Source organism: Anser anser (assembly GCF_964211835.1).
Source record: "Anser anser genome assembly, chromosome: 3".
In the NCBI taxonomy this organism is placed as follows: domain Eukaryota; kingdom Metazoa; phylum Chordata; class Aves; order Anseriformes; family Anatidae; genus Anser; species Anser anser.
In genome coordinates this window covers 97,459,641-97,474,975 of record NC_139722.1, presented here as the reverse complement: position 1 = coordinate 97,474,975, position 15,335 = coordinate 97,459,641, and the positions used below count along the sequence as shown (strand labels likewise).

The window sequence follows — 15,335 nt, the reverse complement described above, 5'->3', positions numbered from 1 at the left end:
AGAAAAGAAAGAAGGAGCAGCACCATGACACTTCCTTAAGCAACCGTTAAGAGCAGCAGACTGAAAGAAAGAAAACAAAAAACAAAACCCACCCACGGTGCGAGAGGAGAGAACACAGGTATTTGCAACCGCACCACAGGGTTTTGTACTCCACAACACTGCTTTGGTGATCACAGGGCTCAGCTTGGCTTTTCTGCCTGCCAAATTCAACTCCAATTTTTCTTTTAGAAAAAAAAAAAACAACTCTCTGGTAAAACTGATTGGTCAGGGGGGCTGAAGCGAGGGTTGTAAATAGCAGACAGAAAATATTTAGGTCACTGAGGAAAAAAAACACAGAACCCCAGCTCCTACCCCAGCAAGTTCAACTCTCATTCAACAATGTGCTTGTGCTGAAGAGGCTTTGCCTGCACCTCTCTTACCCAGGCTTATAAAATAGAGATCACCTTCATACTTGGGCACAGTTTTTTACCTAGATTAAATGAAAAAGTTGCCTTTCACAAAAGAAGGAGCTTGCATCAGAAAATTAAGTGAAACAATCCAATCCAAAGGTATTTATCACACCACCAATTTTTACTGAAGAGTGAGTCTTCCGCTATACAAGAATAGTGATAACTCTGGATTGGTTTTCTTTTTATACAGCAGAAACCCCACAACCTTGAATGACATCCTTTGTTTCTTGTTGGACAGAGAACTGAAACATAAAATTTCATACTACATGAACAACTTCAGCAGAACTCTTAGTAAAAGGGACTAAAAAGTTTAAAACATTTCTAAAATGCAACATCAAAAAGTGCATTAGGAATAAAATCCAGGTCCATTGAGTTGTCTCGCCTGCAGCATCACTTATTCATTTTCTCCTGTAACAAAGAGGTGCACATTTTTCTTGGACTGGAGCATTTGAGCTGTGCGATCTATGCCAACCACTGCAGCCAATTTCTGAGCGTCATACTTGGAGTACAACACAGTACAGGTCCATGTAGCATCCACTCCACTGTCTGTGGCCTTCATCATATTGCAAATCTCACTGTAGAAGTGGGAGTAGGTTGGTAACTCATAGAAAATGAGGTTCCTAATACCTTTTATTGTATACCTGTAGGAGAAAAAAAAAAAGTAAAGTAACTTTGTTGGAACTTTGTACAAAGTGTGCATGTTAAAGTATCAATCCCATCTCTCTTCCTCCAATTTCCACTATCTTCAATGCACATCAGCTCAACTCTGCAAACCCTGCATCATGGGCTGGCGACTAAACTTGCCATGGGTGTGGAATTTAGGGAGGTCTAATGCTGCCCAGGCACTGTGACTTCCTCTAAAGTACAGCCCACTACCAATTTTGCAGTATTCAGCCTCTGTGGCTTAGATTCTAAGATAGTGAAGCCTGATCATACTGATACTCATGATTTTTTTTTTTTTTTTTAATATTTGCTAAAACGTCTTCTGCTAATAGCAAAACTTGTTCTATCAGGAGCTTCTGAACAGCTCCAGTCAGGATGCAGTAGATTTTTCCTTTGGCCTCAGCCTGCTATATTGAATTATTGAGCTAATTGCATAACCTTTTCCAGAATTGTATGTAGTTACAGTGGCTCAGATGAACACTAATAAAAGGCACAGTGAACCCCATTTTGCAGGATGTATCATCCTCTCCTGACATCAGTGGAACTTGGCAGCACATACCTTGCTGAATAAAGTCCTGTGCATACCAAAGCATTAGAAGCTCTGCAAGGGACCATGGCAGCATGCAGAAATTTTTGAAGTAAACTGAGAAGCTCTTATATCACTCAAAGAACTCCTTAGAAAGATCCAACAGGTTCTAAAAGCAATACAGCCCATCTATGACTAAGGTCACTATACTTCCAAAACAGTACACATGCAACCCAGAGGAAAACTCAGGCCTCTTTTGTAAAAGTGGAATTCCCAATTCACCTTTTGTAAAAGTGGAAGCGCTCAGTGAGCAGTAAGAACTGCTTGTCTCCATTGAGAAAGAAGCGCCGTGCTCTGCAGATGCCACCCTTTTTAGTGTATTCACAAATGTGAGCAAAATTCAGGTCCTCTTTCTTGAAGTAATTTCGAAGACGCACATAGTCAAAATACGACGGAACATAAATGAGCGTGTGTGACATGATGGCATCGCGGTACTCGGGCAAAACCTTGTCGATGAAAAACTGAAACCTACGTTAAGAAAACATGCATGTTTTAATCAGAGTTAACAACTAGTTTCCAATGCTGATACAACCTCAGACAGGAATATCATCAGACACAACAGACTATGGAAGATTTTAACTACATTATTTCCTTCTTTAACTTCTTAGGATGTCTACACTTGTAGAAATAATGGTCTAAAGCTTCATCACGGCTATACGGGTATGGTACAGACTGGTAATGCTTTCCAATGTTTTCTTCTCCAGTGCCTTTGACAAGAATTTCCATATTCCCCTAAAGCTCTGCAGAGCCCAGCCCACGTCAGAAGACTAATGAAGGCGCACTTCTATTGTGAAATCCCCCTGGCCCTACGCTCTGCAGGAAGCAATACTTTCAACTAAATCTGAAGTTGTGGTCACGAGGGCACAGCAAAATGGTCTGGAACACAGAGTACCTTGTATCTATCACGGAAGTTAAGTTTTCAGCTTCTATCCTCCGAAAAACATGAGGGAGCTGGACCACAACGCGGCTAATGGAGCCAATGAGCGGTACGTTGCGGACAGCCACCTGCGGGAACAAAGCAGGATGCTCAGGGAAGCAGCATCTCAACGCGGCCACACCCCAGCCAGACTTCTGCTAGTAATTCACATCTGCAAGCAGTGTGCAAGGCTGATTTTAAGAAAGCTCCAATACCAAAATACATTCACATACACGTAACAGAGCTGTTAAATATGTACGACAGCTGCTTATGTCCTGCCTTTCTATGATTTAAGATGGATAACTCAGATTTTTATTTTTCCTGTTTCTTTCAAATAGCTGCTTGTGCTTCTTATGTAGTAAGAATCATAAAAAAGGAAGATGTTCAACCCTTGATCTGACAACAAAATAAATAAAACGAGATAACTTACCTGCATCAAATTAAGAAAAAATAAAATCTGACTTTGAACATGAAATAAAAGGATCAAGTACTGCTGCAAGAAGAGCATCTTTTTATGGCTTCAGCACAGCATTAGATATTGTCATGCAGCATCATGCAGACTCAGACTGAAACAATTTGATAACGGAATTACTGGCACACAGATTTTTACAACTAAGATACAGTTTTTCCACACATTGGGTTTTCCTCTTCCTCTCCCCCTCCATTATGCGTAAAGAAGTCTTGAGCTCATCTGTGAACTCACCTGCCCCGTATAATTGAAGCAGTGTTTGTTGAAGATGGAGTTAATCTGGGGATCTTGAAGAGCACTGAACAGCAGCGTCTGACGGTAGTACTTGGACCAGTTGTTGAGACTCAGCATTCGCACTCGGGAAAAGTCTACCCCATGGGAATCCAAAGGCAGCAGGTTAATGTGCTTCATCAGGTGCTACACAGAGACAGAAACACATCACTGCAGACTGACATCACTGCACCCAGACTGCAAGAGCCTTAACTGCAGCAAGAAGTGGGCAGGGATGAGCAAGAAAGCACAGAATTTAACAGTAGTGATCTCCCAAGACACGACTGTTTGGAATTTATTGACCATATCAAGAGTAATTTAACAATTTCACTCCACGGAACTTAGAAATACCATCTCTTAAGTCATCCGTAACAGCAGCCTTTGCTGCTTCTCCCACGGGGCACGTCTAATGGGTCTGTCTGTCTGTCTGTACCGACGTCAATGGGCCCAAGGTTTCTGAGCTAGAAACAGCCCAACTGCAGTCTCCACTGCATTCAGCGCCAGCCTGGGTTCAAGTCATGAAATTCACCTCAGTTTGGCCTCACTGAATGATGCTTCGAACCAGTATTGCTGCTGCTGCATGGCAGGCAGCTGCACCCAAAGGCAAAAGAGAGAACAGGCTCCAGGACACATTCCGTGAGTATCATGTAGGCTCCTGGGCCTGCCAGGAAGCAAGATGCCTTCTGGGCTCATTCAAAACGTACAGTAACATCACGCTGTCGCAATGTCAGGCCAAAAAACCTCAAAAGTGCTTCCATGTGAAACAAACAAACAAAAAAAAACCCTCAACCTTTCAATCTTAAAAACTTTTATTAACCAAAAGCCATAAAGCATGGGTACTAGCACAAACTAACCACAATCCTACAGCTATATTTTCGCTATCCACACAGGAAAAGCTTTAGACTGCTTAACTTAGGACACGACTAATGGTTAATATTTCTGCAGTCAGCGGAGACAAGCCCCAGTACCCATTGCTTTCTGGAAGAACCTCAATTAGTTTGTATGAATTCCTCACACGGCTGCAGTCTGACAGACACCGGGCAGTCAGACAACTGGCAGATTTTCTCCCAGATGTGGTTAAAGGAATCATCATTATTGCATCCTGCAAGATAATTAAAACTCCCCAGAACAAACGAGCAAAAAATCTTTGATGACACACACCACTAAAGCACCAGATACTAAGGTTTACAGAGAACAATTACTGAATACTACCAAAAGCTGTAGGAAAATCATTCGTAGTATAAGAAAAATAAATATCAGGGTGGAGGAGAGAAAAGGAACAAGCATTCATGTCTAGTTAGAAAAAAAAAAAAAAGTAAAACTGTTCATTGTTAAAAATAAGTTGTAATCAGACTAATAAGACACAGTGCAACTGAAAAAAAAACATGGAAAACGCACCAGAACATGTTCCCAATTCTGCATCAGGTAAATATCTGCTTGATCAATTATGAGCATTTCTATCGATGACAGAAAATCGAAGTCTCTCTTCTTCTCCCCCTCTGCGCCAATGACAGTCCTCATACCCAGGGGAGAGGCAATGATGATGTCCGATGAGTAAAATGGTGCATACAATCTCATACTCTTCTGCAGAATCGCAACCCCTGTCCGACAACAAACAGACATTTTCTTAGTCAAGGTCAATTATCAACTGTTTTCTTCCCGAAGGCTCTGGAACAGTAACTCCTACGTTCCTTCTCCCTTAGCACATGCTAGTGATTAGAGCTGGACAAATCAATCTGGCTGAAACTCTTTCCCTGAAAATGTGCTTATCCACCCCACCCCCATTCCACAAGCCTTCGGCAGATTTTCATGAAGTTCTGCAAACTCTTTCAGAAGTTCTTTTTTTTTTTCCTCCAGATTTTTCTTAGCTTGAACAACATTTTTGAACTGAAACATATTTCTCCTGATTTTCTGTTATAAAAAAAAATGAGGGAAGAGTGGGCTAAAAAGACTGAAAAACGCAAAAGTAGAAATGATTAACTGTTCCCTTTACCCTAAACTCTGGGCTTCAGTCTCTGCCATTACGTGCTATAGTAAGAGTTACCTTAATCTGTCATGAAAGATTCGGCATGGACCTCTTGACTATAGGCTGCTTTCATTCACAGGACCACTTCAGTTGCTACTAAAATGCCAAGGAAAAGGCTCAGCACCTTACAGAGGCTGAAAGCACTGTCTTGCACTACTGCCAGGTACCTGGCTTCTCAAGATGCACGCTGCAGTGTGCAGGGCACATCAGCTCCTGCATCGCCTCTCATGCTACAGAGGGGAAAAGGAAGGAATCAAAGGAGTCTATTACTTATGCCATAGCTACTGGGCAACATACAGTTTTCTGATCTTAAAATCCAGATTTGAACCATGTTCAAATGGTTCAACTAGAGGCTGCCCAGAGCAGCTGTCTCTTCAGCTTCTCTCCCTATCTGCGTGACAACAGTGACCACAGCTACAGCTGAAGGCTCTTCAAAACGCGCTCAAGAATTCCACGCAGATATCTTTAGGGACCTCTCCTGCTATCTATTTTAACCTGACGATAAAATGAAATAAAAGGCACAACTGGTTGAATTTCCAGGAAGAAAGCACCACTTTTCCCCAAAACATGTCATCATATACACAGTTTAACAACTGTAAGTCATCTTTGGTTTAAAGATGTGAAAGGGTGGGTTTTAGTAAGGCATAACAAACACGATTTAAATTACATCTTAGCGCTGAAGTAACAGGGTGTGAAGCACACTAAGAAAGAATAATTATGCTGCTTCTGTGATTTGCTTCTGCTTGAAGAAACTTTCAGTGCTGTTACTTGCATTTCTTCACACCTAGTAAGTGGATCAAACAGGCTGTAGTACAGCAGAGGGTTGAAAGGAAAATTGTTTTGCTACAAAAAGTAAGATGTTCTCAGCAAGCTAGATATTCACTGGGGAAGCAAGTAGTTCCCACTCAGTCTTTCTTGCATCTTCCACTATATCATTAAATCTCTTGGGACGCCAATTTATCTTTCAAGGGGCAATAATTTCAAGAGCCTCTTATCTGTCAAGCTAAGTTAGAAAAACTGCCTACTCACTGTGGCAGCTCCAGGAACTGAACTAATTCTCTGCACGCTGAGTTACTACAACAGCATGACATTACATTATGAAATAGTCTTAAATTTGCTGCTTGTCCAACAGTCCTACTTGCTGGCCATCCCTTTGCATTCATGAAGACCATGTGCAATAGAGCAGAGAACTGCTTTGCTTAGTACTGAGCTTTAATTTTGTTCCCACTATTACTGATTTAAAGATAAATTGCAAATAACTGCTAACTTGAGATGATTTTTTTAAAAATAAAATGAAAGATTTTGCTGCATAAGTCAAGACTATCCTCTTTATAATGAGGTGTGGGCAACCCTGCCGCAATAAAACAATCAGTGCATTTTAAGTGACTCTGAACTTGATGTGGAAATCATTACTTCTGCATTTTCTCTTCCTTTTTTGTGGTAAGGCACAGAATATTTTCAGAAATATTCAAGTTGCTGATACAAAAACCAGCATAAATACCTCAGAATCTCAAGTCCTACCAGCCCTGATGGCTCCCAGACATTTAGCAAACACTTGTTAGATTACCTCCCCCTGCTTTACAAGCTAAAGCCGTCCGTTCTGTAGGTCATTACCAATTCTGAAATGGTCATCGATGTTGCCAGCGAAGACAGCTTCGTAATCTTCAGGTCTTTTCAGGTTGGGGGGCTTCTCTTCTGGGTCAAAGCCAAACTCTCCCTTGAAGCGCTTTTTATTACTTACATCTATTTTTCTTTTGTCGTTCACTTCAAGAAGACTGATGAGAATGTGCACAATTCTCAAAGCACATTCCCGGAAGGGCACTATCATCAGCACCTGCACAGATCAACAGTTACAACAGAACAACTCATAAAACATGTAATTATTTTGACTTTGATCTGCCCCCACTGGGCTTCCCAACAATCAAAACAAAACCTCAGCCTCCTTCCAGGGTACAATCACCAACCATCTCTGCCTACGTGACAAAACCTGATCTGACAGACAGGTCTGTGCCCTCAAGTCAAGGCACACACATCCACGCTGAAAGAGGCCCCTAGCTTGTGACTTCCTTATGGCATGTCACCAGTTAGCTTCTCTGAGGAAAGGCAGGCCCAGATGGGTCCACACGGAAGCAGAACGAGCCAAAATTCTGACATGCAGCAAGGAGAGAGGATGTGCTGGGACGCAGCGTGCTTGTGGACACGGACTGGCCAGCAGAGCAGTGCGGTTCTCCGTCTCACACAGAGGGTGTGATTACAGGGGATGGTTAAACACGTTCTCCTGTTCTCCCAACCCCTCTTTGGGTTTTGTTTGAGTCCAGCTCTGCAGATTGCGATGGGCACAGAAACAGGCTGGCTGAAACTTGTGCTCGCTGCTTCTCCCGAGGTATTTGCCCCACAGACGACTTCCAGGCATGGCCAAGGGCTGCAGAAAGGCACATGCCTAGGAATCCATCACGTAACAGGGCAGCAGGACGTTTACACAGCCGGACCAAGCACCCAGGGTGGGCAGGGGAATCACATGTACGAAGCTCTCTTACCTTAGGCCTGGTGAGCCCCTGGTCCCTGTAGTCATCGCTGTCCGTCCCTGGCTTCTGGTCTCTCTTCTTGGCGTTGTTGCTGAGCACCTGGGCATTTGCCTTCAGGACGTGGTTCAAGGCATGCAAGCAGTACGCATGCCGGATTTCTTCTCCATTCGTTAAAGCCTTTCTTTCTGGATAGAACAAGTCCTTGTAGGCATTCATAATAGAGAAGAGCTCTCTTTGTAAGGGGGTAAAAGAGGGATCGCTCGGTTTGGTCGTTGGCGACAGGAACTGTTTATTCACTTTTGGCCACGTGGATTCTAAAGGCTTATGAAGATGAAGCTGCTTCACATCAAATTCTTTGTCTGGTTTTAAAGTTGTATGTTTCTCCAAAGTGGAAGAAAAAGTTAACTGACCCAGCCTTGGCCACTGAAGGAAAAAAATATAGAGACAGATAGATTAAAAAAAAGGAAGAGTCAAATATACCAAACTTAGTACAGCTAAAAGCACAGAGGTACATCACCACAACTGATAGTTTAATCAGGTTCATGAAATTTGAGAAACTACTTTCCTCATAATACAAGCTGACACCTTTTTTTCCCCAACAAGCAATCTCTTCCTTAGTACCTACCACAGAAAATAACAATAAACTTGAGCTCACTAGACCTGGATGTATTTTGCAGTGACGTGGCTACAACTGTCCTCATTTTGCCAATGAGAAAACTGAGGAAGAGGAAGGATGTCATTTCTGCCAACCCTGGAGCTCAACCATGTTTACAGATCAGCCACGCTGAGGTATGCGCTGCTTTTAAAGGGTGAAACCTTTCAGTGCATCAGGGGAAAACTCTAAGCCTCCTGCCACACAAGTTGTCCCATTCTGTTCCCATAACGTTGCTACACCCAATTAAGCAAAGATTCATCATATATTGCTTGAGGTGGCACTGGTATTTTTGGCCACCATATTCAAAAAAATTTTTTTAAAGTCACAGCTTGCTCTCTGACTGACTAACTGTTGGATCTCTTCCAGCAAATGTCACCCAGCATATGGCTGACCAGAATGCAGGGCAACCCTCCAAAACGAAATCAGATGTGAAAAAGTTAAGAAGCAAAGGTTTGTCTAAAAATGACTATTTTGAAAACCAGTATTCTGTTTCAAGCACCGAGGCTGTTTTCTGGTACTGTCATTCACACGTTACTTCCAGTATTAACAAACGGGTTAAAACCCACCTTTACCTGCTTGTGAATGTACAAGGTACAAGGAGGTACAAGGGTCTTGAACAAGAACATGAAGGGGCATCACAAGTACGTTTGAGACTGTAAAGGGTCACCTCACAAATTCAGTTCCAGAGCACGTCTCTGGCATCCCGCTGTTACCATGCGGAGACCAGTCCTGTTTCCACCCAGCGCCACGAGTACACACCTCTGATCTCAGGATTATAAACTAAACTCTAAAGCTCTTTTTTCAGACGTGTCACCATGCATTGATATAACAGCAGACTTTATATTTCAACTCATGCCCAGCATTAAGTAAAGAACAAAACACTTCAGCAACAATGCTGTGACAAAACCTTGACAATTCCAGAGCCAACAATAATACAAATCTACTGCACTTGTATACAACACGTTATTTTTACCTCAGCATCTTTAGGAGCTTTGAATTGCTACAGGACAACGTTACCTTGATTTGACTTGAAGTTTTAGAAAGCGTAGACATTTTTTCTACTTCTTTTTCTTCAAGTTCTTTGTCCATGTGCTGTTTAAATGGATCTATGTGTAACAACAACAACAACAACGAGTCCTGAGAACTGTTGTAGCTGATACCAGAATCAAGTTTCAGAACGGATTTGCAAATGACACGAACAGTTTCTGTGCTGGCCAACACCACAGCTAAAACTAGTTATTTCAAAGCACCAGGAGATGCGAAAAAGGATGTCAAGTTCTCTCTACAAAAACACAGAGAACAGATTTGACAGATTGCCTAAACAAAAAAAAAAGGGGGGGGGGAGCAGAGAAAGAAAACGAAGCACTTATGGAAGCACTAGAACTTTCAGTCACAAAACAAATGTTGGACAGGAAAGCAATATGTAGAAGAAAAGACTGTGGCAATTTTCTGCTTGAGGCTCTGACACCGATAAACATCAGTTAGCATTTATGCTCCTTGCAGGTGAAATAGGCTGTCAACAGCCAAGACCCAAGTGAGCTTACGGCCGAGGGCTCTGCATCTCCGGGCAGTGATAGGAACACACTTTGATAAAGCAGAGAAAAGAGGAAGGGATCTGGGTGAAGGAAGGCAAAAATTGCCAAAAGTGAATAAAAGTACGATTTATCTAATCAGCGTTTCTTTTCAGAAAGGAGAGGGAGGCAGGGGACTGTAACATCGTATTACATGCAAAGACACAGGTATGCACAATTAACAAGCAAGGCTTATTTTGAAAACCAAACCCCACATACTGCTTGCAGCGCAGTAGCACTCACTGCATGAGGAAGAGCAATCAGAGGACACTAGTGCTTGCCAAAGGGTATCTAGCCCAAGTTACCCAGCAAAAGTCAAGGCATTTGCTACTCAGGACATACTGCTGTTGAATATATCTTCCCAGCAAAGCAATAGAAGGGCTATCATTTAATTGTAATAGGGGCTCTCTCTTCAGTGAGTTTTACCAATTCCCCCGTTTGTCAAATTAAGAAGAGGAATGACAACAAAGCATTCTCAGGAATTGTAGTGACCCCAGGACCTGAGGAGAAATTCATTCACTTTCTGCTATCTTAGATGTATAAGATCTTCTGTAACAGATTATAAAGCCACTCCCGAGCTACAGCAACTCACTGAAAAGTAGTGCATCATTTATAGGTTGAAGAAAGCTGTTAGGATACTTGGCATGCAGTTGGAGAGCTGTGGTTCTCATTAAAATGCAACGCCAACGGCCTAAGTAATATTCTCATGGTAACAAGAAGGAGCTGTTTCTTCTATCACATGGCCCTTTGATGCTTCCCCACATTTCATGTACCAGCTAGGCTGCCTCCCAGATCTAATGTCAGCTGCTGCTCTAAGATGACAAGCCAGCATCACTAGGGATGCTACAAACATATTCCCCTCTCTCAAACTACACCATCTGATATTAAAACCGCAGAGCATGAAATATGAATAGGAGCTCTGCAAGTGCCAACGTGTGGCATATCACTGAAATATCACACACCCGTGCACACAGCTATTTGTATTACACATGGTGGGATGACTCCAACACCGGAGCTCAGCCTTCACCCATGGGCGCACTGCGGCACAGAGACGCTGGGCTGCGCCCTCAGAAGGCACCACACAGATGCTGTGGATGCCTCGTGTCTTCCTGATCCTGGGGTAGTCAGACTGCTCTGCACAACCTTCAAAATCCAAGAGCCCTGAGCAGTTGTCTAAGTTACTGTAGCTGCCCCAGGCTCCTCACCTCTAACTCCACCCAGCTGTGAAGGATCCTCTCACTGGTCAGTTTTGTGACCACCTCCAGCACCGCCCGTGCCAAGAATACATTCCATATTCAAGTGCGGGCTTGCAGGACCCTTTACACTGCACCAGCTTTTTTAACTACCATTAACATGTTAGAAGAAGACAACCCCCTCCACGCACATTTCTAGTTCCTGGTATTTCAGGCTTTACAAGTCACAGCAGAAACAAATCCAAATCCCAGTCCACAGGCGCTGCAGGAAACGAGCGGCTCATCTGCGTGCCTGCATCAGCTTTAAGTGTCCCTTATGCAACGGACTCACACGTGGGCAACACAATGAATCACGTAGCCAGAGAACTCAGAAGCTATATAGCATCTCATTAAGGAATTTGATAATTTACACGGTACAGATACTCCTCAAGAGGCAGATCACTAAGCAAAGCATACTACGTTTTACCTTGTGAAAAGGCTTGTGAAGAATTGCTCTCTTTCTTGTCCGCATCGCAATCTCCACTCTCCTCTTCCATGAAATTGGTTTCCAAGCTAAATTCAGATTCGTGTTTCACATCGGTAAACTCCTCAATTGCTCCATGACTTAGGTCACAAGAGGCATCCACGCCATCATCCTGCTCCTGGCCAAGTGCCTCTTCTGCTGTGTCTTTAGCCGTGACTTGTTAGAGAGAGAAACAGGTTATAATCTTCTGGAAAAGTTATTACTGATTGCTACCTCTGGCTGGCTACGTTGTTCACTTGGAGACAAACTTTTTCTCCAAATACTGTATGCAAAAAGATAAAAATGGGCTTTGTGTTTTACATTTTGGAAAAAAGAAATAACCTTTGGCTGGCTAGCATGCCAAATGTTAAATAATACAAAACATGTTTCCCCAGAGAAAATATAAGGAATAACCTATTCAGAAAGCACAGGTTTTAGTTTCTGATTACCTAAAACAACTGAAAATAAAAAAAATTGACTCCTTCTCTCAGAATTTCTTTGCAGACTTCATGAATGAGGCTGCCTCGTCATAAGGGAGGAGGTTTCCTTGTATTTTAAATATACTTTCCTCTGCTGTGAGGCAAACCTTTCTCTCCTCGCAGTGGCAGCAGCCAAACCAGATGCTGTGTGAGAGAACAGCTTGCGTCTCCCAGCGAGTGGGTGAGAACCCCTGGTATGCTGCTCCATGTGGATTTCCCCTGTGCTGCCGCACAAACAACATCTGAGGACGAAGCAGAGGGCTGCCTGCCGGAAAATGAGCAGAGCTACCCTCCGCCCCGCAAAACCCTCCGGCAGCTGCTGCTCCCACCCACAAAGAGGCAATGGAGCAACAGAGCCCCCCAGCCAGCAGAGCACCCAGCCAACCAGCAGGATCCTGGCTAAGAACAGGCATTACTCAAACCTTCTAACTGAAGCAACGTTTACCAGAGCAAGGGAAAAGGCAACCTACCTTCTTCCTGGGCTGGTACTTCATCCTTGTCTTCTTCACCACCGTCTGCTTCTTCGGGCTCCTGGGAGCCTTCGCTGCCCAACTCTACCTCGCTCTCCCCAGCCTCTTCTGATTCACTTTCGTCTTCCTCGTCCTCACTCTCAGACTCAGGAGAGGTCTTCAGGGTAGCCAGTAGCTTGTGATACACAGGGACGGGTTCCACTTCAACCTCTGAATCGCTTTCTGCGCTTGATTTATCAGAATTGTCAGACTGAAAGTGAAAACAGTAACACTCTATTATGCAGCACATGAACACGCTCACCTCTAGTTCCCATGCTACACCTTCCTCTTCCCATTCTACCCCTATGCAGATGCAGTGGGACTTATCAAAGATCTCCACTTTATGTAAATAGTCACACTGGACACCTCCATCTAGATTTTGAAAGCATCTTGGTAGACCTAGGCCCTAGTACCTCATTCTGCACTGATTTGAGTCTGAGCATCTCAAAATTTGGTTCTTTTAGGCTCAGCTGAGTCAGTACATTTGTTCTCCGCAGACAAACTGGCCCTGGATTTTCCTAGGAAAACCATGCACACAACAAAAATCGTAGAAGGGCACACGTACAAGCAGAAAATGCTTCCACCTTTCAAGGAAGTGAAGTGAAATAACCTTCAGCTGACAAAAGTCCACCGAGGAGTTGGTCGGGTTTGGCTCAGCGCTAACCTCGGAGCTTCAAACAAGCTAGACTCTAAGAGCCAGTTCTGCCCCAGGCTTGTACAAACCAACCACAACATGCCTGGTTATAGTCAGAATTACAGTGAAACCAGGAGTACAAGCAAAGAACCATTTGCTTCTTTCTCAGGTTCTTTCAGCCCAAGGTGAACACTCAGTATATACAACATTAATGCATTAAGTGCTTAAGGAAACAAGTGGACAATGTAACTCATTATTTTTCCAGACTGAAACTCTGAAGTTTTTAATTAATCTGACAATAAAGGAAGTTAACTGAAAGAAAACTAAAGCATAGGCAATTTGAAGAAGGGGAACGAGCATGCACATATTTCTTCATTCAACAAAGAACAAAACATCTCATCCCCTAACTCACGCACCACTAACTTTATTAGTATTATTAAAACAACTTACAGCATCATTTGCTTTTCACCATGATTAAGTAACGTGAAGAAAAACAGAACCAACCAAGAATAGCAATAGTATATCCTGCTTCTTCTGATGTCTCATGTTATGGGTTTGACACCACAGAGAACAAATCAGAGGCATACAAAAATCATTCATTTTTTCCTCCTAAGAAGCAAGTTTTCTTAAACAGAACAACTGAATCAGCCTGAACAATGCAAAATTCTCAGCGTTTCACTTCACTGAACTATACAAAGATGCAAGTGAGGAAGAAACAAAAATAGATTACCAGTTCACAGATCTGAGTTGCTTCTGGTCTTCCAGAAACCCTGAAAAAAAATAAAAGGATTGAAGTATTTTACTCTGTCAATGATACTATGCGCAGGATAAAAACAGATGAGGGGGAGAAGAAATTGTTGAATCACACGAGTCTTAGAGGAGTTGAGAGAAAGCTTAAAACCAAAGCATCACACCATTGTCCCTAAGAAAGCAGATTCAGTGCTCACCCTGAGAGGTTTCTCTCTCAGCTGATGCTACGGCCTATAAATGAAGCCTGAGTATAAATGATCAAAAAGAGAAATATTTTAAAGCAGAATCTGGCTTTAAACAGAAGGCTGTTTATATACACACCCACAAGGGTATAAACACTGGAAAAGCTCCACCTAAAGTGAAGAACTTCCTGCAGGACAACCTGTACCTGGCAAGACTCGGAAGGAAATTCACTTCCCTCCTCTCAGAGGAGAAAGGCCAGGTCAGAGCTACCTGAAAGGAAGGGCTGCAGGAAAACTTTTAAAGGATCACAGAAGTTAGGCAAGTGTGAGGGATCACTAGAGCTGACAAGGACGAAGTTTAGCTTAGAATACTGATGAGTTCACACTGATAAGGGTGACTGTTCAGCTGGAGGAGCAGATGCAGCAGGCAACACCTGAGGTTTGGGTTTACCAAGAGCATCCCCTGGCTGCTGCCTCACCCAGAACTCAGGCACCAAACCTGCTCGGCGTTTTTTAAAGGCCCTTCGTACAACACAGCCGACCAGGGCAAGAGCCTACCTGCTGCGCTAAATACCGATCTACCAAGCAGGGAAGAAGACGCCTGCCACGGGAAGCCGAGCGCAGCGCTGGTGACCGCCGCCGAGCAGAGCGCACCCTGCGGGCGCTGCCTTTCCCTGCTGCCTACAGGAGGGCTCCGCCGCGCCTCTCCGGCCTTCCCCTCGCCTTTCGGGACCCCCAGCCGCCCCGGGGGCACTCACTTGTCGTAGAAGGGGTGCTCCTCCCCGAACTCCTTCAGGTGCTTCTTCTGCCTCTTGCTCAGGCCGAGCACCGCCGCCCTCCCGCCGCTGCCGCGCTTCCCCATGCCGCCCGCCCGCCTTTACGGCCCGGCCGTCAGGCGCCGCCGTCGCGCTGCCGGCCTCGCCCCCGGTGCGCAGCGCCCCGCTGGGGGAAAGCCC

The 15,335-nt window shown here is 43.9% G+C and overlaps 1 protein-coding gene across 2 annotated transcripts; it reads right to left on the bottom strand.

Annotated features, from left to right (window-relative positions):
* Nucleotides 1–549: 549 nt before the first annotated feature.
* UTP25 (UTP25 small subunit processome component) lies at nucleotides 550–15,291 on the bottom strand. 2 transcript variants are annotated; one of them, XM_083831459.1, is made up of 12 exons: nucleotides 15,138–15,291; nucleotides 14,178–14,217; nucleotides 12,794–13,024; nucleotides 11,790–11,958; nucleotides 9,577–9,665; nucleotides 7,917–8,327; nucleotides 6,994–7,213; nucleotides 4,752–4,954; nucleotides 3,318–3,500; nucleotides 2,591–2,703; nucleotides 1,921–2,166; nucleotides 550–1,090 (listed from the first exon to the last, which is right to left on the bottom strand). In XM_083831459.1, the coding sequence occupies exons 1-12, from the start codon at nucleotides 15,239–15,241 to the stop codon at nucleotides 844–846; spliced, it is 2,256 nt and encodes a 751-aa protein (XP_083687585.1). In that variant the 5' UTR covers nucleotides 15,242–15,291; the 3' UTR covers nucleotides 550–843. The 2 variants fall into 2 exon arrangements, with proteins under 2 accessions (XP_083687585.1, XP_083687584.1); XM_083831458.1 differs by having other exon boundaries at nucleotides 11,790–12,002; nucleotides 12,775–13,024; nucleotides 15,138–15,290.
* Between the last annotated feature and the right edge of the window lie 44 nt (nucleotides 15,292–15,335).